The 27,587-nt window shown below is 29.5% G+C and overlaps 6 protein-coding genes across 12 annotated transcripts in view; 3 read left to right on the top strand and 3 right to left on the bottom strand.

Annotated features, from left to right (window-relative positions):
- The window catches only part of Mef2 (myocyte enhancer factor 2), a 46,510-nt gene extending 41,940 nt beyond the window's left edge, over window positions 1-4,570 (bottom strand). Inside the window, exons 1-2 of one of the 4 annotated variants that reach the window (XM_074247904.1) lie at window positions 4,469-4,570; window positions 3,305-3,721 (exon numbers count right to left, since the gene is read on the bottom strand). The gene's annotated coding sequence lies outside the window, so the exon portion shown is untranslated. Of the gene's footprint in view, window positions 1-3,304 lie in introns of all 4 variants that reach the window. The other 3 variants (XM_074247895.1, XM_074247887.1, XM_074247878.1) reach the window with 3 other exon arrangements.
- On the top strand, window positions 4,557-8,408 carry LOC141530693 (protein mono-ADP-ribosyltransferase PARP16-like). 4 transcript variants are annotated; one of them, XM_074247988.1, is made up of 8 exons: window positions 4,557-4,698; window positions 5,033-5,284; window positions 5,532-5,713; window positions 5,964-6,119; window positions 7,136-7,345; window positions 7,401-7,566; window positions 7,630-7,759; window positions 8,117-8,408. In XM_074247988.1, the coding sequence occupies exons 3-8, from the start codon at window positions 5,552-5,554 to the stop codon at window positions 8,274-8,276; spliced, it is 984 nt and encodes a 327-aa protein (XP_074104089.1). In that variant the 5' UTR covers window positions 4,557-4,698; window positions 5,033-5,284; window positions 5,532-5,551; the 3' UTR covers window positions 8,277-8,408. The 4 variants fall into 4 exon arrangements, with proteins under 4 accessions (XP_074104089.1, XP_074104064.1, XP_074104081.1 ...); XM_074247963.1 differs by having other exon boundaries at window positions 5,532-5,872; XM_074247980.1 differs by having other exon boundaries at window positions 5,529-5,872.
- Window positions 8,409-8,509: 101 nt separating this feature from the next.
- Window positions 8,510-11,425, bottom strand: LOC141530718 (vacuolar protein sorting-associated protein 26C). The gene is made up of 6 exons (XM_074248000.1): window positions 11,407-11,425; window positions 10,533-10,616; window positions 10,317-10,460; window positions 8,917-9,415; window positions 8,721-8,846; window positions 8,510-8,646 (listed from the first exon to the last, which is right to left on the bottom strand). The coding sequence occupies exons 2-6, from the start codon at window positions 10,587-10,589 to the stop codon at window positions 8,564-8,566; spliced, it is 909 nt and encodes a 302-aa protein (XP_074104101.1). The 5' UTR covers window positions 10,590-10,616; window positions 11,407-11,425; the 3' UTR covers window positions 8,510-8,563.
- A 102-nt stretch (window positions 11,426-11,527) lies between these two features.
- Window positions 11,528-17,094, top strand: LOC141530685 (G2/mitotic-specific cyclin-B2). The gene is made up of 3 exons (XM_074247951.1): window positions 11,528-11,721; window positions 13,760-14,404; window positions 15,259-17,094. The coding sequence occupies exons 1-3, from the start codon at window positions 11,692-11,694 to the stop codon at window positions 15,865-15,867; spliced, it is 1,284 nt and encodes a 427-aa protein (XP_074104052.1). The 5' UTR covers window positions 11,528-11,691; the 3' UTR covers window positions 15,868-17,094.
- Elp1 (elongator complex protein 1) lies at window positions 16,471-23,299 on the bottom strand. Its single transcript, XM_074247836.1, has 5 exons — window positions 23,161-23,299; window positions 20,815-22,245; window positions 20,132-20,364; window positions 19,567-19,979; window positions 16,471-19,102 (listed from the first exon to the last, which is right to left on the bottom strand). Exons 2-5 carry the CDS (start codon window positions 22,195-22,197, stop codon window positions 17,151-17,153), a joined length of 3,981 nt encoding a protein of 1,326 aa, XP_074103937.1. The 5' UTR covers window positions 22,198-22,245; window positions 23,161-23,299; the 3' UTR covers window positions 16,471-17,150.
- A 106-nt stretch (window positions 23,300-23,405) lies between these two features.
- Window positions 23,406-27,459, top strand: Naa35 (N-alpha-acetyltransferase 35). The gene is made up of 5 exons (XM_074247851.1): window positions 23,406-23,716; window positions 24,490-24,551; window positions 24,630-26,443; window positions 27,011-27,130; window positions 27,257-27,459. Exons 1-5 carry the CDS (start codon window positions 23,658-23,660, stop codon window positions 27,395-27,397), a joined length of 2,196 nt encoding a protein of 731 aa, XP_074103952.1. The 5' UTR covers window positions 23,406-23,657; the 3' UTR covers window positions 27,398-27,459.
- Window positions 27,460-27,587: the final 128 nt, after the last annotated feature.

Raw genomic sequence — 27,587 nt, 5'->3', positions numbered from 1 at the left:
TACACATACACACAAACTGATTATGTTTCACTGTCCTGTCCTGGATCCTATGCTCTGTTATGCTACGCTATGATGTGTTCATGTGCTGCGCTGTATGATGTTACGTGTGGTTGCTGTTAAGTATGCAGTACATACACAAAGCTCCACAGGATGGGTATGGTACTTCTTGGGTTATATTATTGGTGCCGCTTGGAAACTCTCTATAGGGTCTATAAGTTCACTCAACTGGACACATGCTCGTTTTACGAATTTTACTCCTCTGAAATATTACTTTTTGTTTACTTGCTCATTTTTTTTTTCTTTTTCCGATAAATAAATTAATAAATAAAAAAATTTTTAAGCCAATTGCTTTTTTATTAAATTAATTAATCCTTGTTTTTTTATATTTATATTTTTCTAAGCTTATTTTTAGATCTGATAATTGACGTTTTCAGCTTCACCGATTAATTATTTCATCCTTTTTATTTCGATCAATACTATGCTAATTGTAAGCTGGTGAATCTTTTAAAAATTAATTTTTTTTTAAATTGAATTTATTCAACTGGTAATAAATATTAATAAATAAAAATCATAATTTTTTTTGTGGTTAATTTTATAAATATTTAACAGAATTTTTTTGAACTTTTAATTTTTTTAATTATTCTGTAAAAATTTTAAATAAATAAAACATTGAAATTATAAACTACACAGAAAAAAAAAATTTCTTGAGCCAAGAAAATTATAAGGAAGACTGAAGTTATTTTGGAGCAAGAAGAAATTTTCTTGGCTTAAAAAAATTTAACTTCGTTCAAAAAATTTTAACTTCATTCAAGAAATTTTCAGCCTTCCTTAAGATTTTCTTGATTTAAGAAAATTTACGCTTGATTCAAGACTTGTTTTCTTTCTGTGTATAATTCAAGATTAATATTTATTAAACGGATCAAAAACTTTAAGAATAAATTAATCTGATATTTATAATGATTTTAATTATTTAAAAGTACAATTTATAGCTATAATTGGGGATAATAAAGTAAAAATTTAAGTATTAATCAAAAATAGTGGTAATTTAGACAGCTGTTAGATAAGAAACTAGATCCGGAAGTTGTGAGAGCATTAGAATAAGACCTTGGTGATTGTAAAGAATGAATAGAAGCAATGACGGAAACAGCACAGCACAGGGAAAGAAGTAAGTATATAGATAATCCAATAATAATAATAATAATAATAATAATAATAATAATAATAATAATAATAATAATAATAAGCATAATAACAACGACAACCAAACTATATAATATTACAGACAAACTCGCATTTTTAAGATCATAAAAAGAGTAAATGTTTAGGTTATAGGCGTTGTTACGTTTTAACATTATTCTGAGGACCCACATTGAATATCCTTTGTTCGTAGAGGTCGTGACAATATGAACTTCAGGTATTATTATTATTAAACCTCAACTACCTATATTCATTATTATTATCATCACTATTATACAAAAACAGATTTTAGAGTTTAGTGTTTATCATAATTCTCATCGTAAGTAAACCATCGAGGTATCGTTTTAAGATACATTGTTATCTGTTGTTGCGTAGGTCTAGGTTCTACAGATTTTATCTGCAACAGATTAACGCTGATATTGACACTGGAGGCTTTTTTTATGTAACGTTTCCTGTTGTGTACCTTTTTTCTACACGAGTATTTATAAATATGTTTTTTTTAAATTTCGTCTCGTTTCATTGAAAATAAAGTTTGTGCTGATGTTAATATTCACCTCAATCAATACCGATAAATCAAGGGTAAAGTTTATGTTCATTATTTTTTCGGTCATTAAACAAACGTACGTATCGTGCTGAATGCTCGGCATTATCAGTTTTTGATGATGACCTGGTCAAAAGGATACTGAAGAAGACTTTGAAATTTGATATTTTATATCTAAATTTTCAATCTCAATACTTAAATCCACCTTTTACTTCACTCAACTGTCCTATATAACAAGATAAGTTATAAGTTGCAAATAAGTGGAAAATAATTAATAGTATAAATATTAAATTTAGCACCTGATTACCCGTCGTCGCTTAATAATACATAACATTTGTTATTGATTAGTACATTCTTTACTGTGTGTTCAATTTTTAGAATGTTATCACAATATTTCTAACAAATTATTCACAATCACGTCCGCTCAGTACTTTTGATTAAATTATTCATTAATAAAGCAATAAACCGCGTGACAATGTATCATATCAACAATAGCTTTGATCTTGGAATTTAAAAGACATCTTATGTATCTTGACATAATTTAGCTGTCACATTAATCATAATTATTGCATTTAATAAAATTTATTTTACTAATAAATAAATAAATAAATAAATAAAACGACAGTTTTCTGTCGTACCGATTTAGTAAGACATAGACAAGCAGATGGCAGTATCAGACACTAGTCCCTCAGAGAAGGGCAATGTAAGAAAATCCCTGGTATGCAAGCACTCGATGCAAGCAATTTTTTTTAATTTATTTTCATTTAAAGTTCTTTTTTTTTCAATCTTCCAGTCTTGCGAGACACGAACCGGCTAAATAAAAGTATGAATTACTCAGCTAAGTTTCTTACAGGCTTATGTTTATATCAGCGACTGTAATTTATATTCAAAAAAATACTCCAATCTACAATGAAGAAAATATTAATTTAATTAATAATATACAAAAATAAAAATCAAATAATTTTTTTTTTTTTTTAGAAAGTAAATAAATAATTAAATGCATAATTGTAAGCATGATTTTAAACTTTTAAATGAGTCATTCATCAAGGTTGTCAATGAAATAAAGTATCATAGCTACTTGTTGGTATTTGATAACAATATATACATGTCTACATATTTATATTATAATACATATGTATATAATATAAACTTCTCGGTTTACTCTGAAGAATAATTTACAAAACCAATCCTAACCAGTCTCAACCCAGTCAGTCTAGTCTACACGTGTAACTATCAATATTAATATTAATATTAATATGTAAAAAAAATCCCCGGAAAATTGGTGGTGATCTATCGATCACTGTACTGACTAATCCACACAATACCCTACAAAAACAAAACTCCAAAAATTAATATACAATAAATTTAAGACAACTAAAAAATAATAATTAAATACAGCTGAACAATTGAGAATCTTAAGATTCATGCAGCTGAGTAAAGCCAAAGAAGAACTCTTGGCAGGGGGGAAAGTCAATGTCACATGCCTTTGGTGGCCTTCGTGTTACCAGATATTAGGCTATATCGTTTTGATAATGATAAACAGGCAATGCGCGTCCGGGTACTCACGTTTTTTTTTTCTTTTTCGTCGTTCGGCTTCTTCTCCCTCCGACCTTCTCATCTGCACCGGCTTGACTCCGTTCCCGCGGCGTCTCTTCACCGCAGTCTCGTCTTTCTTCTTCTTCTTCTTCTTCTTCTTCTTCTTCTTTTAGCTTCTTCTTCTCCTTATACTACTTTTATTTTATTTTTCTTTTACTTATGACCAACAACTACTTCTCTTAACGTTTCACAAACTATCTTTCTTCAGCACTCTCTCCACCACAATCTCCCTCCTTATTACTCTATGACACTATCTTCTTTTTGGCTTAACAAATTCCCGAGAGCGTCTCTCTTCTCCATAAGCACCACTTGAGTTTTAATTATATAAATATATATATTTTATTAACTTGTTCACCAACATTGTACATTGCACTCCTGTCAACACATCTATAAAAATAATAATTACGATACTAGTATCAATATTTAACAATTGTTATAGAATAATATCAATAATAAAACAATTATATAAATTAATCTGATAATTAATAATAGTTTATAATATATATTATTATTATTTTTTTTTTTACAATAATAATTAAAATTATTATTATTATTCAGATAATGATAATAATAATAATAATTACACATGTACAACATGAGAGTGTCAAGTCCCCGAGTTTTGATCAAAACCACAATTTTCGTGACGTCATGCGGGCGCGGGCATGCGCAAACGTATTTCGGTGTTTTTCCATCTACCACACCGCGCGCGAGACACACTACTTCATATATATATGCACATATATAACATATCTATACAGATATATAGATATATACACATATATATATTCTTATATGAACACTCTTTTTGGATATATATATTTGGATTTATATGTCCATATAAATATATAAATGTACATAGACACTTTTATTCATACTTATTGCAGATGTACATACAATGTAATATTGCAACTAACAGTGGACGGATCCACAGCACGTGTGATTATATGTATCTATCTATCAATAACTAAAACAGTTATTACACGGCAGCACACGCGCACATTTAAAATTAAAATAATATATTTTATTGAGAGCAACAAATTTAAATGTAAGTTTAATTTAACGTCTTACTTTTATTTTAATGCGCTGCATACTTGGCTTTATTTATTTATCTTTTAAGACTTAGACTTGACTTACACTTGGCATTATCGCGTGAAAACGGTTAGGTCGTCCGCAGCAGCAACAGATACCACCGAGGGCAATTTGCGAAAACCACAACCTAAGCCGACATCCATCCATCCACTCCCACTTGTTAAATGACGTACACTGACGTCATCGATAGTTTACCTTGAGGCATGACATTGAGCTCCAAAGCTGCCAATACACGATTGATAAATCACCAGGAGTTATCCCGTAAAGTCCGACCGGTAAGTTTATAATTTACTTTTTTAATTATAAAATAATTATTGACTTTTTAAAAACACTGTCAATTTTTGGTTCGTTTCACGACATAACGACAAGTGTCGAAAAATTTAAAAGATTTTAAAGATTTTTTGGCGCCACCTGCCGGGAGTTTGCTGTGAAATTTTGTTGGAGGTTCGAGTGAGTAAAGGAATTGTTTTATGAGGAACGCGTGACATCATTTTGTAATGCAGGATTGTAAACATTACGTTACTAACACACTTAGCTTTGAAATATGATCGATTAATATGTTTGTATGGAATAGTTCTTTTTTTTTAATGTCTGAATTTTTTTTTTCAGCAGTTGTACGATGTGAAGGAAGGTATTTCATGTTGAAGTTTTATGACACAATGGTGAAGTTAGTAGAATGTAAAAGATAGGCAAAATTGTTGACGTGTAATTTGCGAATGACAAATGACATAATATTTAATAAAAAAACAATTGGAGCAATAAAAGTGTCATGAGTGGACCGAAATTTATTAAACTATTGTTTTATTCGTAAATTAAAATGATAAGTTTTTTAAATTGCATAAATTATCTCGTAATTTGAATGTGAGTAATTATTTTATTTAAGTTAATATAATATTCATTGAATAGTTTTCGATAACTGTTATCATTATCATAAATGTGTATCAACACTGACACAGTTAATAGTTAATAATTAATAAGTTTTTAATTATATTGTATTTTCTTTTATCTATGCATGTGTATAAATTTAAATATTATTTTATAAATATGCATAATATTAATTTAAATAATTATTTGAATATTATTTTAATTGTTTATTAAATGTCAGCAGATTTATTTTATTAAATAAGGATGGCTTGTCTTGAAACTCAACCTCACCTCTACAGTAAATGGTGCAATAAATCATTGAAAGACAAATTCAAAATAGACAGCGAGCGGCAGGATCAGTCGACGGAGATGAGCAGCGCGGTACCACCAGTAGAGTGTTGCGGACTCAGCGAAGGTCACAAAAAAGTATTAAATTTAAAAAATTTTATTAGTCAAGATCCTCAAGCCGTCGATTTCAAATGGTCGCTATTTGTTGCTGCTTGTCATACTTACAGACATAATACTTGTCTGAAACCATTTCCACCAATGTACACCAAGAATGAATGCAAAGATATTGAAGCTTTGGTGAAATTATTTTCACTAATTTTTTTTTTTTAATTGTTCATTGATTTATAGTTTATTTAAATTTCCTAATTATTTTTTTTTTTTATTGTAGAGAGAAGCTATTGAAATAATTCCACCACTTGCTATTATGTTTGAACGCCTAGATGATCCAAAAGTTTACGATGACCATCAAGCAGCAATTGATTTGTTGCATTGGGTGCTCATAGGTCTTCGGGATCCTAACATTAAATCTGTGAATAAAGATTCTGTAAGAAAGGACAATTATTATTTTTGGCTGAGGCTATTCGGACACTGTAGCGTGAATTTTAGCATGGCAAATAATTTGTAATATTCACGCTAGCCTCACGCGGAACTCACTCACAGTGTCCGAATAGACAGTCTGATTATTTTTACACGGAAAAAAGTCAACTGTAATAAATAATAGTCGATTTATAATAAGTAATGATCTACTGCCAAAAATTACCATTTCAAACAGTAAAATCGTGATTTTAATAATCACTATTTTTTTTTATTTATTATTTATTGATTGACTGTGGGACAAAGTCCCCTTAGAGTAATAGAGTGATGTATTCTAACAGTACATATAAATTTTTTAATAAGAACAAAGTAATATAATTTTGTAGGAATTTTATAGTATTTTTAGTAATTTTACAGAAATAATATCGCGTTCCAGATGTCATAAGGGCATATACCGGCAAAAGGTCCCGATGAAAAGCCATAAGGACGTAGAAAAAATTTTTTTCGGGAATCGACGTAGTTTTGTCCGAAATTTGGAGAAATGCTAAAAAAAAAAAAATTTTATACTCCCTTATGGCTCCCAGGACCTACCTCGGATGCCATAAGGGCGTATAATAAAAATTCTGTTTTTTTTTTCCAAGTCCAAAAAAATTTTTAGTTTGAGGAAAAATTTTTTTTTGCATTTCTGCACGTTTCACATAAAAATATGTCGGTTCCCAAAAAAAATTTTTTATATATGCCCTTATGGCATCCAAGGTGGGTCCAGTGAATTTTAATACAAGGACTAATGCAATAGATAGATTTTATGAAATCTACCTAAAATGTTCTCAAAAAACCGATTATCTAAAAATTTATAATTCAAAAATTGTATTTATTAATTTATTGGAGTTGGTTTTTTTTTTTTTTTTTTTTTTTAATTAAAATAAAATTGTAAGTGTCAATAAGTAGGCCAGTGTTAATAACTAGGTCTTTTACCTTATTAGATTTATGACTTAAAATACAATAAAATAATTTAATCTATTACAGTTTGATTCGATAATAAACAAAGTGCCCTCGCAGTTGACTGTGAAAAAACCAAATTTAATATTCCAATTAGTATATCCAAGTGAATCTTCCCGAGAAGAACGTTGGCAGAACGTTATGCGAGGACATTCCACATTTCATGCATACCATGGTAGTCGTTTGGATAATTTTCATTCCATTATTCACTATGGGATCCAGCAGCACATGAGCCAGGTAATTTTGTTTTTAAATTAATGTAATTATTATTACTAAATTTATTTATTGGCAGAATGGGTTATTTGGAAAGGGAATTTATCTCTCAAGTGAACTAGAAGTTAGTTTGCACTGGGCTCATTCAGGATATGGATGGGGTGGTAGTATGTTAGGTAGAGAATTAAGCTGCGTTGCTCTTTGTGAGCTAGTCGATCATCCGGATGTCAAAAAAGGAGATACAGGTTGTTTTTAATATGATAAAGTTTTTATATATATATTTTTTTTAATATTGATTGATTTTGCAGAAGAACCCAGTAATTCCTTGAAAATTGCCGTTGGAAAAAAAGTACCCAATAAGTATTACTTGGCGCTCAATAGTGATCTAGTTCGTATTCGCTACATTTTGGTATATAGCAAAGATTTATGTGCAATAAGGTACAAACATACTTATTATTAATTATTTATAAAAGGATCTAGCTGATTTATTTTGCAAATTTACTCCTTGAAATTTATTTGTTCAAAAATATAATTATTGTAGTACAGTATTAAAAAAAATAATTTATAAAATTACTAACTTCCTGTCAAAAAATTATTGCTGTGAAGATAAGACAGAGGTTTAAAAATCGTAAAATTGACGATAAATTTTTATACTTGTTTTATTGAGGAAGTTGTTTATCAAATGTAATAATGAAAAAATTGTAAGCAGTAAATTTAGAAAAATAATTAAAGCTGTTGATATTTATTGTATTTAATGTTGCTTAATTTTTAATTAATTTATTTATTATTTTTCAGATATTCCGAAATGAATGGAGTTGTTGGCTGGTTTAAACAGAATAAACTCCTGACGCTTTTACTTGGTTACTTCGTACTTCTAGTCTCTGTGGGTTTAAGTCACAATAAAAATGTTGAAAGATACTATAAATTATTTATTAAAAAAATCGGATTTGATTGAATAAATTTATATATTTATAAATTATATTTGCTCCAACATGAAAAAAAAAATTTTTTTTTGAAACTTTTAAGTGATATTTCGTATCTTCGATGTTTTATAATTTACAAATAAAGTTTATGTTTATAAAATTAATTACTTTGTATTAAATACATTTTTAATGGTGATTTAGTATTTTATAAAAATATTTTATAATTATAAAATAAAATAAAATAAACTAGCAATTGTGCAGTTACTATTTTACTGCTATGACTTTAATTTAATTATAAATTTTCAATTAAAATAAGTTTTTAGTGACGGTTTAGTAGTATAGGAAAATTTTCCGTAACTAAATAATCATCTTCAAATATAACTATAAGATTGACTTCAAATTCTGTAAAAAAAAAAAAATTTATTAGTTTTTTTTTAGTGTAAATTTTACCAATTTATAATGATATTTATAATTACCTATTTTAAAATTACTGGTATTTAATGTTGGACATGTAAATAGCCGTGGAAAAATCATGTAAATAGGGATAGGAATACCAGTACAAACATTTCCTTCTCCTATTTGAATATTTTGTATCTCAGTAGCTATAAAATGAATATATTATCAAAATAAGTTATGTTTAATAAAAATAAGCTTAAAAAAAATTAAATTTACCATCTCTAGAGTAACCTTCAGCACATCCACAAGTTTCAACTCTTACCAATTGCAATTCAATTGATTTTATTAGAGCTGCAGTTTCCTCAATAATGACTTGACCAGTAAGTGGTTCAGATAATTTACAAATAACTTTATCAATCTGTCCAGAAATAATAAATTCAGGAACACTTGCTTTATCTCTAATATTTTGCAGCGACTCTGGTACTATTTTAAAAGTAACTGGTCTAACAGGCTCTTGTGGTTTTATTTCTTTACCTATCGGCGTTCTATCTTCGACCATAAATTCCAATGATTTACTAACATCTTTGGCCAAAAAACTTCTTTTGATGTCACACTTTATTACATATTGAATATTAACAAACACTCCATGATACGTTTCGTATAAACTTTTTGACCCTCTAGGTTTAAGAGGCAATTCAAATGGAATTTCTGTTTTTCCATTTGGTATTTTGCCTGCTGGTGCTACGTCTATCGTATATTGTACTAACTGAATCGGCTGGAATTAATTTAATGTTAATTTTATTTATCTTGTCCATAGTATCGCCAGTATTCATAAAACATTTTTGTTTATAATAAGTATGATACTGAAACTAACCGACATTTGATTATTATTATGATTTATTTATTAAATTACGACAAGAAAAATTATATAAGTTGAAATATGATACTGAATTTAATAGACACCTAACAATTTTGGAGAGTTTTATAATAATTAAATTATAAATAATAATAAAGTTAGCCGACGTTTTTAATTTTTTGATTACTTTTAATTTGTGTGAATTTTTAAAAATACTTTTTTACAATAATTAATTTTTTCTAAAAATTCAAGGAATTGTCAGATGTCTGATAATTTCAGTATCATATTTTAAATGAAAATAAAGTTAGCTGACATTTAAAAGTTTTAATAATTTATTTTATTGAAAAATTATTTTAAAAAAAATTTCACAAGTAGCAAATTTTAAAAATTACACGCAATTTTAAAAAAAAATATTTTTTTGTTATAATTTAATAAATGAAAAAAAAATAAAAAAAATTAAGAACGTCGGCTAACTTTAGTATTGTATATTTTGATTGTAAAAAACTATAACTAATTTTAAAAATTTTTGATTTTTTTCAGCAATTAAATTACAAGTAAAAAAGTAATTTAAAAAATTACACATATAATTTTGTAAACTTTCTACATGTGAAATTTTTTCTTATGATTTTTTTAGCAGTAATTCTTTCAATAAAAAAAAAATAAAAATGTTTAGATGTTAGCTAATTTAATGTTCATTAAATAAATACTAAAAATTATTAAATGTCTGTTAATTTTACTATCATCTATTAAATATAAATATTTGATTTAATTGTTGTAATGGAATTAGAGCAGTAAGTATTTTTCTCAATAAAATCATTACCTTAACAGAGTTATAAAAAGCTTCAAAAATTCCAACATTTTTTGAACTCAATTGCAAATTAACTGAGCCTTCCATTGTAAGAAAAATCCCATCATGTTTAATGTCAGAATTTGTTTGTAACAAAATTAATCCAGCTACAATTTCCTAAAAAAAAAAAAAAAAAAAATTAATAAACAAAGTAATTTAATATACGAAATTTAAAAAAAGAAAACTCACATTTTCATGATAAATTTTATTTGCTCTCTTCAATCTAATATCCACATTAATAGACATTTTTCTTATATTAATTATTTATCACATCTGAAAATGAAATGAAACTGAAATTGAGAGACACCTGACAATTTTTCTAAATTTTTTTATAAATTTTTGCAAGAAAAATTTATTATGACATTAAAGTTAGCAGTCTTGGCCATTTTTTTATTTTTTTTTAACAAATAAATTTGTTTTGAAAAATTATTTTTAAAAAATTGCATTTATAGTTTTTTTAAATTTCTAAATATCAATCTTTTTTGCCATAATTTATTTATTAAAAAAATTCTTCAATTTATTAAATATCTGCTAAATTAATTTTCGTAAGTTTATTTAAAAAATTCAATTTTTAGAAACTCTAAAAAATTGTAAGTGCAATTTTTCATAAATAATTTTCTAAATCTAGTTTATTATTTAGGAAAAATTAAAAAACTGTCAAGTGTTTGCCAATTTTAATATTAAAAATAAAAATAAACAATATAAACAACAAACTATTATTATTATTATTATTATTATTATTATTATTATTATTATTATTATTATTATTATTATTATTATTATTATTATTATTATTATTATTATTATTATTATTATTATTATTATCAAATAATATTTGACAGCTTCGAGGTTAGGTCAAGAATTAGAACCGCCATTTTTCATTCCTCAGAATCTCAGCTGTCATTGGCTGTTTTTTGAGCGCTAAATTCAAATCAATAAATAAAAAATGAATGACACATAGCTGACTTAATAAAGTTTTCAAATGTTTACGCAAATAATAAAAAAAAAAAAATAAACATCAATTTTATAATCAGTAATATTTAATATAAGAAAAAAAACAGACCTGAAGTGATTGTGCGCAAGCAGACCGGAATCAAATATAGAGGGCATTATTCTTTCCGGTGGGTTCATTCTCTCCCCTCTCAGCTGCTCGGTCAGCCATTCCCAGCCAAACAAATTCAAATCGACAGAGTCGTTACGGGAGAATTTGGTACGTTGCCTCTGGCTTCGACATTGGCATTGCTCACTTCATCGGACGAAAACGCCCCAAGTTAAAAAGAATTTTTATTAATATTAAATATATTACACTTTTGGTTAATTTATAATAAAGTGCAACAAGGAATTGACAATGGCATTGAGAAATCGCACTGCAATTACGGTAAGCATTTATAAATATAAATAACGTGTGTGTGAGAGTGAGTGAGTTATAAAAACCGTTGCTGGCTATTGGGGATGGTGTAACCGTCACTTGTACTTTAAATCTCTCTCGGCATTCGTTTTATCCAATATAAATAATCAATTAATCCATTTTTCATATTTTAGAAATTATATTTATATATATGCAATCACGTGTGTTCGCCGGCGTTGATATTTATCCTAAAATCTCAGAAAAATTATCAAGAATTATCAAGAGCTATTGCAATGGGCGTCTTGTCTCCCTCATTTGTCTAAGACATGACACGACTCGGGTTGAGAAAATTTAGCGGCAACATTTTCTTACCGAACTATTATCTTCCTTTTTATCTATTGTCTAGACAAGTATACTTCTTTTCTTACGACCCTAATTTTACTTCATTCTTTACTTAATCCTATTTTCGTATTATATTGCTAATTACCCATGATTCATAGATACTTGTAATTTATGGTTCCAAGAATACAAGCTGGAATATTTTTGTTATATATAAGTTTGTCTACGTCCTAATTTGGTAGCAGTAAAATTTATTACGGTTACTTTAAAATTTCTTACAAGTCATTGAATAATAGTTAAAAATTATGATCTCTTTTGCTTATGTTTAAGTATCACAATTTTATTTTTATTTATTTTGTTACTATCAACATATAATAAATACAAATTCATTTTTAGCAGATATTTTATGTTAAGAATTTTTTTAACAAATTAATTATAGAAAGAAAAAATCAAAAAAAAAAAAATATTAAGGGAAATTAAAATTTTTAAAAAACATTTCACTTTATTTAAAAAATTATTTTTACAAAATTGCATTTATACTGTTTTCCAGTTTCTACATGTGGAAATTTTTTATAATTTTTTTATTGCTATAATTTTTAAAATTCTAAAAAATTATCAAATTTCTCAAATAATTTCAGAATCATAATTATTTGATATAATTAGGTCCACATCTTTTACCGTTAATATTAGTTTTATAAAAAGAGTTTTTAAATAAAAGTTATTAAAAATTTAATTTTATAAAAAAAAATATCTCATAATTTTTTCTAAAGACCAACAAAAAGCCGCAGTTTCAAAAATTAATTAATTATAAAAATGAGGATTTTGAAATTTCAGCTTTTTTATTGATCCTAAGAAAAAATTATAAAGGACATTTTTTTTTTATAAAACTAAATAAATTAATTTAAATCAGCATGTAGTAGACCAAAATTATATGATTAAAGGTCTTCCCCTTCCCCCTTATCCTTTATTTCCCTAATTCCCAAATTTGTTTTTAATGACAAATTTAGCTATTACATGTACAATAATAATAATAATTTATTATTATTATTATTATTATTATTATTATTATTATTATTATTCCTGAGTAATTATTATTACTGAGTAAAGAGGACCTTTACTCAGTAGGAATTTTCGGTAACTGAAATGATGTTTATTATTTCATTTATTTTAACATGCCAATATTAACCAGAAAATATAAGATGAATTTTTAAACATATTGTTGAGGAAATTTTTTATATATTTAATTGGGTATGGTTCATTTTATTTATTACGGACTCTAAATATAAAAATAAAAAAAATTTTTTTGTATATTAAAAAATGTCATGCGCAGTAATTTTTGTAAATTAAGGACTAGGTGTTTTTATATTGTAAAATTTTAAGGTATTTATTAATTTTTTGACATTTGTATTGAGTTTTTAGTTTGATATAAAAATTGTTAATTATTCATTTATTTGTTTGTTAACACATAGGTACCTGATGATGTCAGATTCAGATTGACGAAACGTAGAAACTGATTAGAGCAATAATATAAAATTAAATTTAAACAACTTTTATTAAAAAAATTTTCTCGTAAAATGAATATTTTCGACGAAATATTAAAAATTCAATATCATTAATCATTACAGTTGTTATTTTAAAATTACGTCAAAAATCCTGACCATAAATATAATAATTAAAAAAAAAAAATACGATAATTAACTTATTAAATTTTTTATTTTGTCTTGCATAGAATGTAAACCAAGAAAATGTTAAGAACGTCAAGTCAACGACGACTGTCACGGGGATGACGAGACGTGCGGCGTTGGGAGAGATCGGAAATCGTGTGACTGTACGCTCGACGGTAACGTCAACAAAGGCTGGTGCATTGCCTCAGAAACCAGGGGTAAAGAAACCAGTAGCAACCACCCGTCAGGCGGGAGTTGTAAAGCCGGTGTTGAAAGCTCAGGAGAAGCTCCCAGTGCAAATAGTCAAGCCAGTTGTTAAAGAAGTAGAGGAAATAAAAGAGATTGTGCCGGCGTTGGACATTAAAGTTGAAAAATCTGTCCAGCTGATTGTAATCGACGACTACAAAACTACCACTACATCTGCTGGGGATTGTGATGCATTCTCGTCGGACTTACTTCAGGTCGAGGACATCGATGAGGCTGACAAGAACAATCCGATTCTAGTCACAATCTACAGCAATGATATCTACTCTTACTTGAGAAAACTGGAGGCTCAGTACCCGATCCATCGAGGGTACTTGGCCGGTCAGGAAGTTACCGAGAAGATGAGGAGTGTTTTGATCGATTGGTTGGTTGAAGTACACCAGCAATTCCGTTTGCTACAAGAAACTCTTTATCTTACCGTTGCAATTATTGATCGTTTCTTACAGGTGATTTTATTAATTTTTTTTTTTATATATTCTAATTAATTGTTCATTGAGAGAAAAAAAAATAGTAATAATTTACAAGTGTGGTCTACTCTATTTTTGGCCATTTCTTGGTGAAAAATTAATATTTTTTAATTTTTTTTTATTCTGCTTGTTTTTACGGCGCATTTATGATAAAAAATGTCGTGAAAAAAAAAAAATTCAGGATTTCGATAGCCTTTTTGCGCTCAAAAGTCTGAAAAAGTTTTGGCTCTTATGTTTCTGGATAAAATTTCTATTTTATCGTTTTTTGATGTTTTTGATATATATTTTTTTGAAAAGTACATGAAAAAAAAGTTGAATATCACAATTTTCTAAAAAATTTATAAAATTTCTTTGAAAATTTGTTAATATTATGATAATCAACTTTTTTTTTTTCGATCACTCATTTTTTTTTATGTATTTTTCAAAAATAAAAAAAAAATGAAAGTTGAAATGGTCGAGCACGCTAGTAAATAATTACCAAAAAAAAATGAATATTTTTGTGACAAGATATTGACTTGTAAATTTTAAGTAATTTTATTTCTTAGCTAAAGAAATAAAAATTTTTCTCACGGCAACTTTTTTGTTGAAAAAAAGTTTTATAAATTAAAAAAAATTTTTTTTGATGAAAATTCTTAACTTGTTGATCTAAAATGGTTTTTTTTTCTTAAAAAAAAAAAAAAAAAAAAAAAAAAAAAAAAAAACTATAGAGGAATTTTTTTATTTTTTTTAGTTGAAAAATAAAATTTTTTAAAATAAAAAAAAAATTTTTTTTCTCTCAATGTAGAGCTTGCAATAATTAAAAAACTAAAATTTATTTAATTTGGGAATTACAGTCAGTCAGAACGATAACCAGAAAGAAATTACAACTTGTTGGGGTAGCTGCAATGTACATTGCGTGCAAATACGAAGAGATGTACGCACCAGACATAAGTGACTTTGTGTACATAACGGACAATGCCTACACAAAAACAGAAATAATACACATGGAGATGCTGATTGTACGGACGTTGGATTACTCATTTGGAAGGCCGCTGCCGCTTCATTTCTTGCGGAGATACAGCAAAGTTGGACATGCTACGTCAATCCATCACACAATGGCTAAATATTTTTTGGAGCAATGTCTAATTTCTTACGAAATGTGCCATTACCCACCGAGTTTGGTTGCTGCAGCAGCCATGTACTTGGCCTTCTTTGTCATCGGGAACGACTCTGAAGATGAGGGCAAGGTTATTTGGACTCCAACTCTCGTACACTACAGCACCTACACCAAGGATGACATTCTGCCGGTCGTGCGCCAAGTAGCAGTTATTATTGTTAACGCTGACAAGAACAAGTACCAAGCTGTGAGAAAGAAGTACAATCACTCTAAGAACATGAGAATAAGCTTACGTCCTGAACTCAAATCTCCCAGCATGCTCAATTTGGTCAATTCACAAAATTGAGATTTCATTTACATTGGTTTATTTTAAATCACAATTTTTATTGCTATTATTATGATTAATAATTATCTAGTACTTTTTGATCAAGCGTCTGAGAATTTTTTAGCAATTTATTTATTTATTATAATTATAGATGTGATTTTATGAGCTTATATAAGCTCAAATATCAAATTTTATTAAATCATATTAATAAATTGCTGAGTAATTAATTAATAATTATCGTTAAATTAATCAATTATTAATTATTATTATCAATTGAAAATTCTCGGATGATAAATAGTTAAAGTAAATAATATGATATTTTGATTAATTTTGTAATAGATAAATTATAATTTTTTTTAGTAAGACTTAGTAATGTGTGAGTGGGTTTGAGTCAATGACACGTCATTATAAGTTGCTGAAAGTTTAATTAATTTTTTTTAACTGGATGCAATAAAACTTAATTTGAGAATGATGCGAACACCGCGGTCTGTCAATTTTTTTTTTTTTTTATTAAACAAATAAAAATATTTTAACTTTACGAGATAACTGAATATTAAATTAATGATGCCATTTTTATTTTTTTAATCAAATTATTTGACTGATTAAAAAAATAATTATTTCGTACCGGTAGTTCTCGTGCATTTATTAATATATATTATGAACTTTGATAAGCGTATTTTTATTCCGGACTTTAAAAAATAAATAAATTTTTAATTTTAAAACAAGCTTACTATTATATATATTACTATTATATTTCTGAAAATTCGTAGATCAATAATTATAATAATAATCTTTATTTTTAGATGACACTATTAATTTTCTTGTAATTTAAGACTCTATTGATACATCTTATATATCTCTACACTTATTTTTACTTCCTTATATTTACCTATATATTTTTTATCTAAAAAATGATTTTCAAAATCTCTAGCATGTAGATTAATAAGTATAAAAATTAATAAAACCACATATCTTGTATATAAATATTATTTCTTTGAAAAGCTATTTTAAATTCTCGCATAATAATTAAAAAAAAAAAAAAAAAAAAAAATTAAAAATACCTGTTTGCGAGTTTGGATGAAATATATGAATTGACTAATATGAATGATTTAAATATATGGCTGGCAATGTATTGTAATATATTAACTATTAACTATTAAATAAATAAAAATTAAAGATATAAAAATTAGAGGGTAAATTAATTGTCAGACAAAAGACATGTAAATAAAATAACAAGACCGATAATAATTGTTTTATTAAAAACCATTTTCAAATTCAGCTCAATAAGTACCACTAAAAAATATTTAAAAATTAAAATTTTTATTAGATTGTGGAAATAAATCAAGTGACCACTGGCTGGAACCTGCTTCTGGAGGATAAGTGAACTTAGGCTCCAGTAAACAATTCTGCAATTTATGAGGATCATTTTCATCTGGATCGGCAGCCTTCACCCAAATTTCGTGCTTACTCTTCTCAATAAGACTCAGCATATCCGTGAGCGCATTCTGTAGCTTTTCCGCGAGCTCGTCAAAGAAGAAATGCAAAAGAACTCGATTAACCGCGTTAATTTCTTCGCGTTGCAAATAAGTATTGGTGATAATAATATGGAGCGCGCGAATTAAGCCAAGGTCTTCATAAGCGCTGCCTTCTTTGATGTCCAAGACCTTCCTCTCGTGCTTGCGTCTATTTTTACCGGACCTGTAGCTTCTCCCCGAGCTCCTGGAGCTTCTGGAACTGAGACTGGCGGTGGACCCAGCAACACTACTGGTCTCGCTGAGTAAATCGCTGACATCTCTTCCAGCATTTCCGCGTTCTTCTTCAAGAGCCTCGAGAATGAGCGCCTGCTTTTTGGCCTTTTCCTTTCTGACAATCAGCAGCCGTCGCTTGTGTTTCAAAAATTCCTCCTTATTTTTATTGATCCTGAAATAAATCTCGATGGCATGTTCGTGTGAGCCAGGCTGGACATGTGTCTCTATCAAATCAAGTCTTTTGAACGAGTGAGCAATACGAAGAGCGTCTCGCCACTCTTTACCTTCACTCAAAACTGACACAGCTTCCTCAACATGGTTTAGGTATGTCAGACATATTTCAGCCGCGTCGCGATACCTCTTGTCTTCGCGCAGCTGCGTGACAAGATCTTGGTAGAGAACATTTAACTCGCCAGGACTCATCTTCATTTTAGTGGACACGATGATGGCGTCTTGCCAACTACCAGCTGTTTTGTGTACCTGTAATGCGCGCTCCAATTCTCCGCTCCGTTGAAACATCACCCCGGCTTCGCGGTACCGTTTATTTCTCATAAGAGTCTCCGCGTAAAGTCGCGCGATCTCTTTGTACTCTTTTCCATCCTTTGGGAACAATTTTATGGCCTTTGCAAAGAGATCGTAGCTGCAAATCAAGTCAATGCACTCATCAAATTTATCCAAACGCTTGGCAATGTGGTCCAGCGCAGACTCGTATCGTTTCAAGTCTTTGTCGATTTTGAACTTGCGATAGTTTTCTTCAAGATTCGCGAGGCCATTCAAGTATGGTAAATATTCCTTGGGGTCTTTCAACGATTTAGAAGCTACGAATTTAGCAAGCTCGAGGTCATACATTCCCAAGGCGATGTCGTAGAGCACATCAACGTCCACCAGGTATAGCAGATACTTCAAGGCTTCTTCAGCAGACTGTTGGCGAGCTTCAGAAGTTCCTTCTTTTATTTTAAACTCCTTAATCTTGCGCAAAGCTGCTTCCAGTCCTGGAGTGTGCTTATTTTTTACAAGACAGGTCAGAATTGGTTGGATAAGATTTCTCGTCTCTGCTTTTATTTCCATAATGCCCCTCAACAACTGGCAAATTTTCTCGACTTTTCCTTCCTCTGGAATGTCTAACTCTGATTTTCTCGACTCATTCTCTTGATCAGTATAACAACAACTGTAAAGCGTATTCGTCACGTCTTCCTCATGGAGCTCTGAAATGAAGAGGTTCAGCCAGCAAGGGTTCTTTATTTCGTCGATAAATTTTTCAGCGTTTTTTACAAACAGTCGCGGATTGTGGTCGTAGATCAGATTCAGATTTATTCGCTGTTTTCGCATTATATCAAACGCCATAAAATAATTAAGGCAACTTAAGTGACTTTTTATGATGTGCAAGTTTAAAGGTCGCGGTTGAATGGTCTCTAAATTTCCTCGTTTCATTTGCAGAATCGCTCGGGAGTCACCAGGAATTGCCATTATTAAACTTGATGTTCGCTCTAGTCGTCTCATACTCAAACCTAAAAATTACAATTGATAAATTTATTTAATTGTAAGTTGAAAAAATTAGAAATTTAATTACGGTCAATATTTAATTATAAAAAAATTATTGATAATTTAATTAGAGAGAACAAAAATATTTTTAAGCTTTTTTTATATATTTTATATTGATTTCTTTAAATAGTCCATTATAAGAGAAGATATTTAGTTATTTAATCACATTTATATAAAGTTGATTTAGTAAATTTAGAAAAAAAAAACCAATAAATTATTTAGAATAAATAAAACAAAAAAAAAAACATTTAGTATTTTTGAGATCATTTAAGTTAAATTTATATAATTTGATATGGATTTTAATAATCAATTTATTTATTTGGATTTAAGTTAAATAAAAATTGTTTATTTCACAGTTTAAAAACAAAAAACAAATAAAAAAAAATTACTCAAATTATATTAATAAAAAAAAAATTAAAAAATAATTTACCTCCAGTAGTATGTTCAGTTTGTCCAGTTCCCCATGACTTGAGAGACAAATTAGACATGGAAAGTTTACTAAATCCATCAGCATTCATGGCGACACAAACTAGCGCGTGTTGCAGAGTCGTAAGTAAAAGAAAATCCGAGTGAATACAAATACTGTTGATGTTGTTAGCGACTTCTGAGCCGTCAACATACAGACGGTTTGAATAACCAAGCATGACGATAACAAGACGTTTCTCGATCTCCACGACCTCCACTTGATCACAAGATTCCGGGATAATTATTTCTGTCGGCACAGCACCTTCACCGTGGATGTATTTTAGCACTTGATTGCCCACCACCAGGTAAGCTGTGTCATTCACGTCACCGGGCGATGCCACGATGTGCTGGATGTGTTCGTGCATCATCAATGCCTCTCTGTTATAAATCAGATCCAAATCAACATCAGTTTTAATAAATTGCTATGCCAATTAGCTGCCCCACTCATGTGTGCAGCTCGAGTAATAATTTTAATTTACATCATTTATAATATTTATATTAAAACAACTATCAAAATTTTGAGTTCTTACCTAATTATTATTCGTCCATTATCTTGATCTTTCTGAATGTTTACTAATTCAAGAACGCATAAATAACAATGATCCCCGTGTGACAATGAACACAACATTGTATTTTCTTTCAGCCATAGAAAATGATGCAGCGAGTAATTTATTTCTTCTATTTTCAATTCTAGTGGTGCAGCTTTTTCATCCCATTCAATTTTATATGATCTGACGTGTTGGTACTCGAGCGGAAACTCGTCCTGTAAAATTTATGATGAGTGAATAAATTTAATAAAAATTATACTGAAACAGACATCTGAAAAATTTTGTTAAAAATAAATTACGATGAAAAATTTTATTTTTTTTATTTTTACAGGTGGAATTTTTGTAAAAATGTCTGTTTAAAATATTTATTACTTTTTTTTTGTTTTAGCAAAAAATTTATAATTTTTAGAAATATTAAATAAAAAAATAAAATGTTTTTAAAAATATTGTTAAATAAAATTTTCAGTTATAGTTTACTAATTTATAATTTAAAAATTATTTCACATCTGCTAAAATTACCATAATTTTTTTTTTTAATTATTATAAAAAATTTATAAAACTCTCCAAGTACTACTCAGTGTTAATAAACAAATGACAAATAATTATAATCAAATTAATAGATAAAAAAAAACATGATATAAATTAATGATGTGTTGAATTCTCACCCGAATAAATAAACATAGCGCCAGTTTATTATTTTGTAACAGCAAGAAAAATGAATTGGAATCAATCCTAGAGTCAGTGTCAGTGTCATTATGACAAGAGTTTGCTGCAAAGATACATTCATTAATAGCGCAATCAACTTCGACGGACTTGTGGGACATGGGCGGTGGCACTATGCCCACTCTGAACCCAGTTACCAATAGTTTGTCACCATCAATAACACCGACGACACTTTTATCGGTGTCAGTCATCCCGCGGCTGTGATTTATCATCCATCTGAACGAGTAAATCACACACTTAAGCTTTGTTATCGTTATTAAGCGTTTTCGAGCACGTGTTGCCGAGCTCCAGGTGTAGTAAATCAGTGGGTCGTCTTCGCTGAAGCCTATGCTCTGTTTCAAGTACCAGTGATAATTATTGACCGTCCACAATTGGAGGTACTGGCCGCCAGTTTGCAGGCTTTTACATTCGACCACGAGAATCTCTGAGTCTGGACTCCAGAGAAGACTTTTCACGTCAACCTTGGTAGGGCTGAACGGCAAAGTGAACTCTCGATGTTTGAGTCCGTTTTTTTCAAACAGACCCACCACGTATTTATCCTCGAGCCTCTGTGTCGCTGCGATGTAATTTCCTGACGGCTTCCAGGTGATTGATTCCTCCAGCCTGTGAGTCAGCTCGCTCGTGTACTGGAGTGCGCCCTCTCGGTTGAAAATTTTAAATAATCTCACGTCAGCTTTCTCGTGGAAAAAACTCACCGCAAACAAAGTTCCGTCTCCTCGCCAAGTTATTAATGACTTTTTGGTGTCTTTATCAGTTCTGCCGATGATAAGAGCTTTGGCTACAGCCGCAGCCTTACCTTCAGACCCGTGGAATTGAGTTTCTTTCTTTCCCCATCCTACAGTTACGAACTGCTTGTCTCCAAACTCCTCAGCTGTCAAATCCGCTTCTGACATCACCTGTAAACTAGATATCATGGTATAGACCTGGTGATTCTTGGTCACTAAAACGAGAATTTCTTGGTCTGGACTGAGTTGGATGCATTCTATACCGCCGTCGATATGAGCCGCGACTTGGTGGTCAAACGGCTCAGTGGGAGATATTTTTACCAGGTCACCGTTGTCGTAAGCGCAGTAAAGAGTCTCGTTGTCACTCCAGTATTGGATTCCAACCGGCTTAGCTTCATTGTTGTCATTGATACCTGCTTTTTTCAGTACTTCAAATCCCATTTCATTTTTACAGATTAAATAAATATTATTCGTATCTACTACAAATAAATTGTCATTTATTGGATCCGTGCAGCAACTAACGCTGTCAGGTAGTCCTGAAGGAATAAACTGGTCCCGTAAGTCAGCAATGACATGACTGCTAACTGTCAAGTTCCTCATTATTGTTTCACAAGTTTTTTTGAGTAAAAATTATTTTTCAGCTACTGACTAAAAAAAAATTGATTTTATTGTTAATTATTCTAATTATTTTTAATAAAATAAAATGACATTAAAGTTAGCTGTCACTTGACAATTTTTTAATTTTTTTTAACAAATAAATTTGCTCCAAAAAATTATTTTTAAAAAATTGCATTTTTAGTTTTTTAAAATTTCTAAATGTCAATTTTTTTTTGCCATAATTAATTTGTTACAAAAATTCTTAAAATTATCAACTATCTGCTAAGTTAATGACATTAAATTTAGCTGTCACTTCACAATTATTTTAATTTTTTTAACAAATAAATTATAGCAAAAAAAAAATTACTATAAAAAAGGACTTGTAGATATTTTAACAAATTAAAAATGCAATTTTTTTTAAATAATTTTTTAGAACAAATTTTTTTGTTAAATGAAATTAAAAAAAAATTGTTAAGTGACAGCTAACTTAAATGTCATGCTAAGTTAATTTTTATATGAGAATTAACTCAGCAGATAGTTGATAATTTAAAAAATTTTTGTAACCAATAAATTATGGCAAAAAAAATTTATAGAAAAAATTGACATTTAGAAATTTCAGAAAAAAACTAAAAATGCAATTTTTTCAAAATAATTTTTTGGAGCAAATTTCTTTGTTAAAAAAAAATTAAAAAATTGTCAAGTGACAGCTAACTTTAATGTTATTTAACTTAACACATATTTAATAATTTTAAAAATTTTATAACAAATAAACTAAATGGCAAAAAAAAAAAAATAAGAAAAAAAGATTGACATCTAGAAATTAGAAAAAAACAAAAAATGCAATTTTTTAAAAATAGTTATTTGGAACAAATCTTTTTGTTAAATAAAATAAAAAAATTGTCAAGTGACAGCTAATTTGAAAATAATAATTTTCATTAAAATAAATAATTATTCTTTGGATCTTACCGTAAAAAATATAATATTTTTATGTTTTATTTACATAAATAGGTTACAAAAGACATTATATATATCAACACGCTGCACGTGGAGGTTGGTAAAAAGGGAATTTATAAATTCCGCCGACACTAGCGACAAAACGGCTGATTGGGGAAATCAAAAATATCACCTTGCATCTTTTCATCTCTGTTTCCTTCGCTGCATTATCTTTTTACAATTGCCATCATTAATGCTTGGGCATGAAATAAGTAAGTTGTTACCAATTCCAACCCGTGCGTTAATATGATGGCGATTGTACCAAGAAACTAGACTGAGTTTTCATTTAATTGAAGACTGAGAGAAACTTAGAAGGAGACAGAACTAAAATTTCAGACAGACATATTTATAATAAAAGTTACAGGATGATAGTTTGTTGCAGTGAATAAATAATAAAAATAGTTTTTTTTTGGTTGTAAATTTTAATATTTTCATTAAAAATTTATCTAAAAAATCTTCTAGTCGTAACAATGGCAACTGCAGTTGATGAAATAATTTCTGTTGATTTACCCGACGATAAAGAACATCTGTAAGTAATAAATTATATTTATTTATTTATATAAAGATCCAACAGCAGTAGCCAATAACAGGGTTACTGGAGAATAAATTTAACGTCCTTTTACAAATCACATTACATAAAAAGAAAAAATATAAACAATAATAATTTAATGTATTTGCAATTTTAGAAAATAAGAAAGAAAACTAAAAATTATGACACTGAAGTTGACAGATATAAAAATTTTTTTAGATATTTATAGCAATCAAATTATTATAAAAAAATTAAATTAAAAAGTTTCATATGTAAAAATTAATAAAAATTACAAGTGAAAATTTTTAGAAGAATTTTTTTATTGTAATTGATTTATTAAAAAAATTTTTAAAATTAACAGCTGACTGCTAACTTCAGTATTATTAAAAATTAGTGTTTTTTAAACATCTGTTAAGATTTAAAATTAGCCAAAAGAAATATTAATCAATTATAATTATTAATTATTATTAAACCTACCTATGACTTACCAACTACGTCTAATTATATTTTTATGACATTGAAGTTGAGAGACATCTGATAATTTTTAGAATTTTTTTAACAATCAAATTATAGCGATAAAATTTGATTTAAAAATTTCATCTTTAAAAGCTCTGAAAAATTATAAATGACACTTTTATAAATAATTTTTTATGCCTAGTTGATTTTTCAAGAAAAATCAAAAAATTGTCAAGTGTCTGCTAACTTCAGCCTCATATATTTTTACATAATGCTATTGCAAAATTTTTAATTGACAATTTTATTATTTATTTCAGAATGGAGCCAGTCACATATAATTTGGTGGACATCACCTCTGAATTTTTCGATGCCATTAAAAGTAAGTAAAATATTAATAAATTTATTTATTGACAGCAAACCCTATTTACTAATAAAAAAACTAAATTTTTAAAAACAGGTTTAGAATTAGGCGAACTTTTGCATGATGACTTGTTCGGGCTGTTTGAAGCAATGTCAGCGATTGAGATAATGGATCCAAAAATGGACGCAGGAATGCTGTGTAACCGCGGAAACAATCAGCTGTATACATTTGAGCAAGCCGTCGAGTCCGGCGCAATAAAACTAGACAACCTGACAGCCTCAGAAGTGATAGGTATCATAGATTCCACATACGCGTGCATAGTTTCTTGGTTAGAAGGGCACAACTTAGCACAAACTGTATTTACAAACCTGTACCTTCACCAGCCAGCCCAGATCCTCGACAAGCCACTGAAAACATTCTGCTACGCAGTCTACCAAATAATCGAAGTAATTAAAAATTCGATAAACCGCGCGATGGTATTTGAAGAAGAGGACTTCCAGAGCATCACATACGGCTACAAGCTGCACTTGGAGGTGACTGAGAGCAAGACGATATCCATGCTGAAAGAGGTTGAGGAAGAGCTGCACCGCAAGAGTAGGATCAAGCCAGTAAACGAAGAAACTGAGAAAGAGTACAATGAAGGTCTGGCGCTCTACGCCAGGATAAGATTCACCAAAATGTTCTACCTGGCTCTGTCCATGATGGGCAAGAAGGACAACGTCACCCTGTACTTGACCGACATTCAGAGACTGCTGTCGAACTGCACGGACATGATCCAGGTGATGATAAAAACAGTTAGCAGAGGCAGCAAAGCTGACGAGGTGTCGAACCACCCGACGATAATGGGGTTCGACCCGATGGTAAACCAGCGGCTGCTGCCTCCAACGTTTCCTAGGTACACTAAGATAAAACCGAGGACCGAGGCGCTGGAATACATGGAGGAGCTGATCAACAGATTGAAGACCGTGACGAAGGTCACCAGCTGCACGGGGTTCCACAGTGTGCTTGATTTCTTTCTGGAGTTCTCTCGGCAGAACCCGTGTATTTTATCCAGGTCGATGCTGCAAATAGTTTATCTGCCGGGTGGAAACCGGGTCTTTGGTACGCACAATTTTACAGACATTCTCAAAGACGCGGCTAAAAATTTTACAGCTCCACCGGCGTTGCTGCCCAAGAGCACGTTGTTGCAAAATCACCAGGCAAGAGAGTGCGTAGAAACATTTTTCTATCACTGCACGACGCTGTTCAATAGCCTGCTGCAGCTGAGTGGTCACAACAGAGCGAGACAGAGAGACATGTTGGCCCACATGCTCGAGGATTTCGCGACGTTGCACGACGAGGCGGAACGGGTGGATCGGCATCTCAACACGCTGTCGTTGAAAAACGACACATCGAGGTCTCACCTGGCTTGCTTCGGGACCTGGTTGTTGTATCACACGGTTCGCGTAATGGTCATGTACCTGCTCAGCGGGTTCGAGTTGGAGCTCTACTCGGTACACGAGTATCACTACATCTTCTGGTACCTGAATCACTTTTTGTACGGGTGGCTGGTGTCTGCTCTCACCAGAGCAGACTCATTTTTGATGGAACAGGATATTCACACCGAGATGCACAAAGGACGGGGTGCCAAGAAGAGTGCTAAAAATAAAAAGAAGAAAGTCACACCCCGGCCGTACAGCTTGGAGATGCTGATGTACCAAGTGCTTCAGAATATCTGCGGTGGTTACTTCAAAGCTCTCGTTGGGCTACGCATGGATGGCAAGATACCTTTGCCGGAAAAAGAGTTTGACTCCGAACGTGTTAGATATAAGCATAGATTATTATCTCCTTTTTCGTCGTTATTGCTACCGCCAGCTGCTAACTATGAAAAGTTTTTAGATCTCACTAATACGCATCCACACAAAAATAATGTAAGTTTTTTTTTTTTATTTTAGATAATTAAAATCATAACTTTAAAAGTTTTTTTTTATTTTTTTTTGTCTAGATGAAGAAATTTTTTTTGGATTTAACATAAAAAAATAAATTTAATTTATCTGTCGTGTACAATAGTTTCGTCCAACATCCGGCGAAATAGCTAGTAATCGATAAAGTTATTAAACACAAATATTTTAATTAAATAAAAAATAATAAAAGCTAGTGGCTGCCGAGATTTACGAATTATGAATAAGAAAACTTTGGCTTAATGATTTTTTTATATTTATAATCACTCTTTACATAGTTTGGGTAGTTTTTAAATAAATTAAAAAAAAAAAAAATAGTGCTTTCACAGGAACAATTAAAAATAATTTAATGGAAAAATGTGAACGTACAAATTAATAGAACCAAAAATCTATTAAAAACTCAAAAAATTTAGCATAAAAACCCATTTTATCGTATGACACTAGCCACAAAATTTCGCATATTATCTTAATAATATAGATAATTTATAATAGTGATAATAATGATAATACTAACAGTAATTCTTGTTATTTTGTCAGGAAATAATTACCAGCGAATTGCATTATACAACAGCATGTAGACATTTTCATCGCGCAAAAAACATGCTCGACTATGCTTTGTCGTTATGCCAGGACAGAAATTCAAGCATTGCTAATGAGGTAGTTATACATTTTGTTTTTTTTTTTTTTTTATTCACCATTAATATCATTTAAAATCTTTCACTATTCATAAACACAAAATATTACTGTTATTATCATTAATAATTATTATTATTGTCGTTTCAGATAAATGATTTATTAAAAGTAACCAAGACAAATTTCATTGTTGTAAAACTGCTAGCTGATGGTCATAAAAAAGACTCCAAAGAACCTCCAATCTTCGATTTTTCTTGTCATCAACATTTTCCAATCATCAAGCTCGTGTGAGCTAAAACAAAATAACACACTTAAAAAAAAAAAAAAAAAAAAAAAAAAAAAGTTAATTAAAATCTCATCTCCTCATTTCATTAGTTTGTTTCAGACTATTAAATTTAGTATTTATTTTTCATGCATTAAAAATGAATTGAATGTTTAGGAAAAAAAGATTCGTTTATTTTGAAATTGTTTTAGCTAGCTT

This window comes from Cotesia typhae, unplaced genomic scaffold, assembly GCF_013202065.1.
Source record: "Cotesia typhae breed Kobodo isofemale line unplaced genomic scaffold, CoteBio_Ctyphae contig_119, whole genome shotgun sequence".
Lineage (NCBI taxonomy): Eukaryota > Metazoa > Arthropoda > Insecta > Hymenoptera > Braconidae > Cotesia > Cotesia typhae.
Note: the sequence above shows the minus strand (reverse complement) of the source record. Positions and strands in the feature narration are given on the sequence as shown.

What these genes read in the sequence shown, in the direction of transcription:
- LOC141530693 (XM_074247963.1), top strand. Translation starts at nt 5,552, where the DNA reads ATGGCTTGTCTTGAAACTCAACCTCACCTCTACAGTAAATGGTGCAAT. An exon ending in TCCAGCAGCACATGAGCCAG is followed by an intron (nt 7,346 to 7,400) that starts GTAATTTTGTTT and finishes ATTTATTGGCAG; the next exon opens with AATGGGTTATTTGGAAAGGG. An exon ending in TGTCAAAAAAGGAGATACAG is followed by an intron (nt 7,567 to 7,629) that starts GTTGTTTTTAAT and finishes TTGATTTTGCAG; the next exon opens with AAGAACCCAGTAATTCCTTG.
- LOC141530718 (XM_074248000.1), bottom strand. Translation starts at nt 10,589, where the DNA reads ATGTCTATTAATGTGGATATTAGATTGAAGAGAGCAAATAAAATTTAT. An exon ending in CTTTTTATAACTCTGTTAAG is followed by an intron (nt 9,416 to 10,316) that starts GTAATGATTTTA and finishes AATTAATTCCAG; the next exon opens with CCGATTCAGTTAGTACAATA. An exon ending in TACCAGTAATTTTAAAATAG is followed by an intron (nt 8,647 to 8,720) that starts GTAATTATAAAT and finishes TTTTTTTTACAG; the next exon opens with AATTTGAAGTCAATCTTATA.
- LOC141530685 (XM_074247951.1), top strand. Translation starts at nt 11,692, where the DNA reads ATGGCATTGAGAAATCGCACTGCAATTACG. An exon ending in GAAATCGCACTGCAATTACG is followed by an intron (nt 11,722 to 13,759) that starts GTAAGCATTTAT and finishes TGTCTTGCATAG; the next exon opens with AATGTAAACCAAGAAAATGT. An exon ending in TTATTGATCGTTTCTTACAG is followed by an intron (nt 14,405 to 15,258) that starts GTGATTTTATTA and finishes TGGGAATTACAG; the next exon opens with TCAGTCAGAACGATAACCAG.
- Elp1 (XM_074247836.1), bottom strand. Translation starts at nt 22,197, where the DNA reads ATGAGGAACTTGACAGTTAGCAGTCATGTCATTGCTGACTTACGGGAC. An exon ending in CGCTATGTTTATTTATTCGG is followed by an intron (nt 20,365 to 20,814) that starts GTGAGAATTCAA and finishes TAAATTTTACAG; the next exon opens with GACGAGTTTCCGCTCGAGTA. An exon ending in AACTGAACATACTACTGGAG is followed by an intron (nt 19,103 to 19,566) that starts GTAAATTATTTT and finishes TGTAATTTTTAG; the next exon opens with GTTTGAGTATGAGACGACTA.
- Naa35 (XM_074247851.1), top strand. Translation starts at nt 23,658, where the DNA reads ATGGCAACTGCAGTTGATGAAATAATTTCTGTTGATTTACCCGACGAT. An exon ending in CCCGACGATAAAGAACATCT is followed by an intron (nt 23,717 to 24,489) that starts GTAAGTAATAAA and finishes TATTTATTTCAG; the next exon opens with AATGGAGCCAGTCACATATA. An exon ending in CGCATCCACACAAAAATAAT is followed by an intron (nt 26,444 to 27,010) that starts GTAAGTTTTTTT and finishes TTATTTTGTCAG; the next exon opens with GAAATAATTACCAGCGAATT.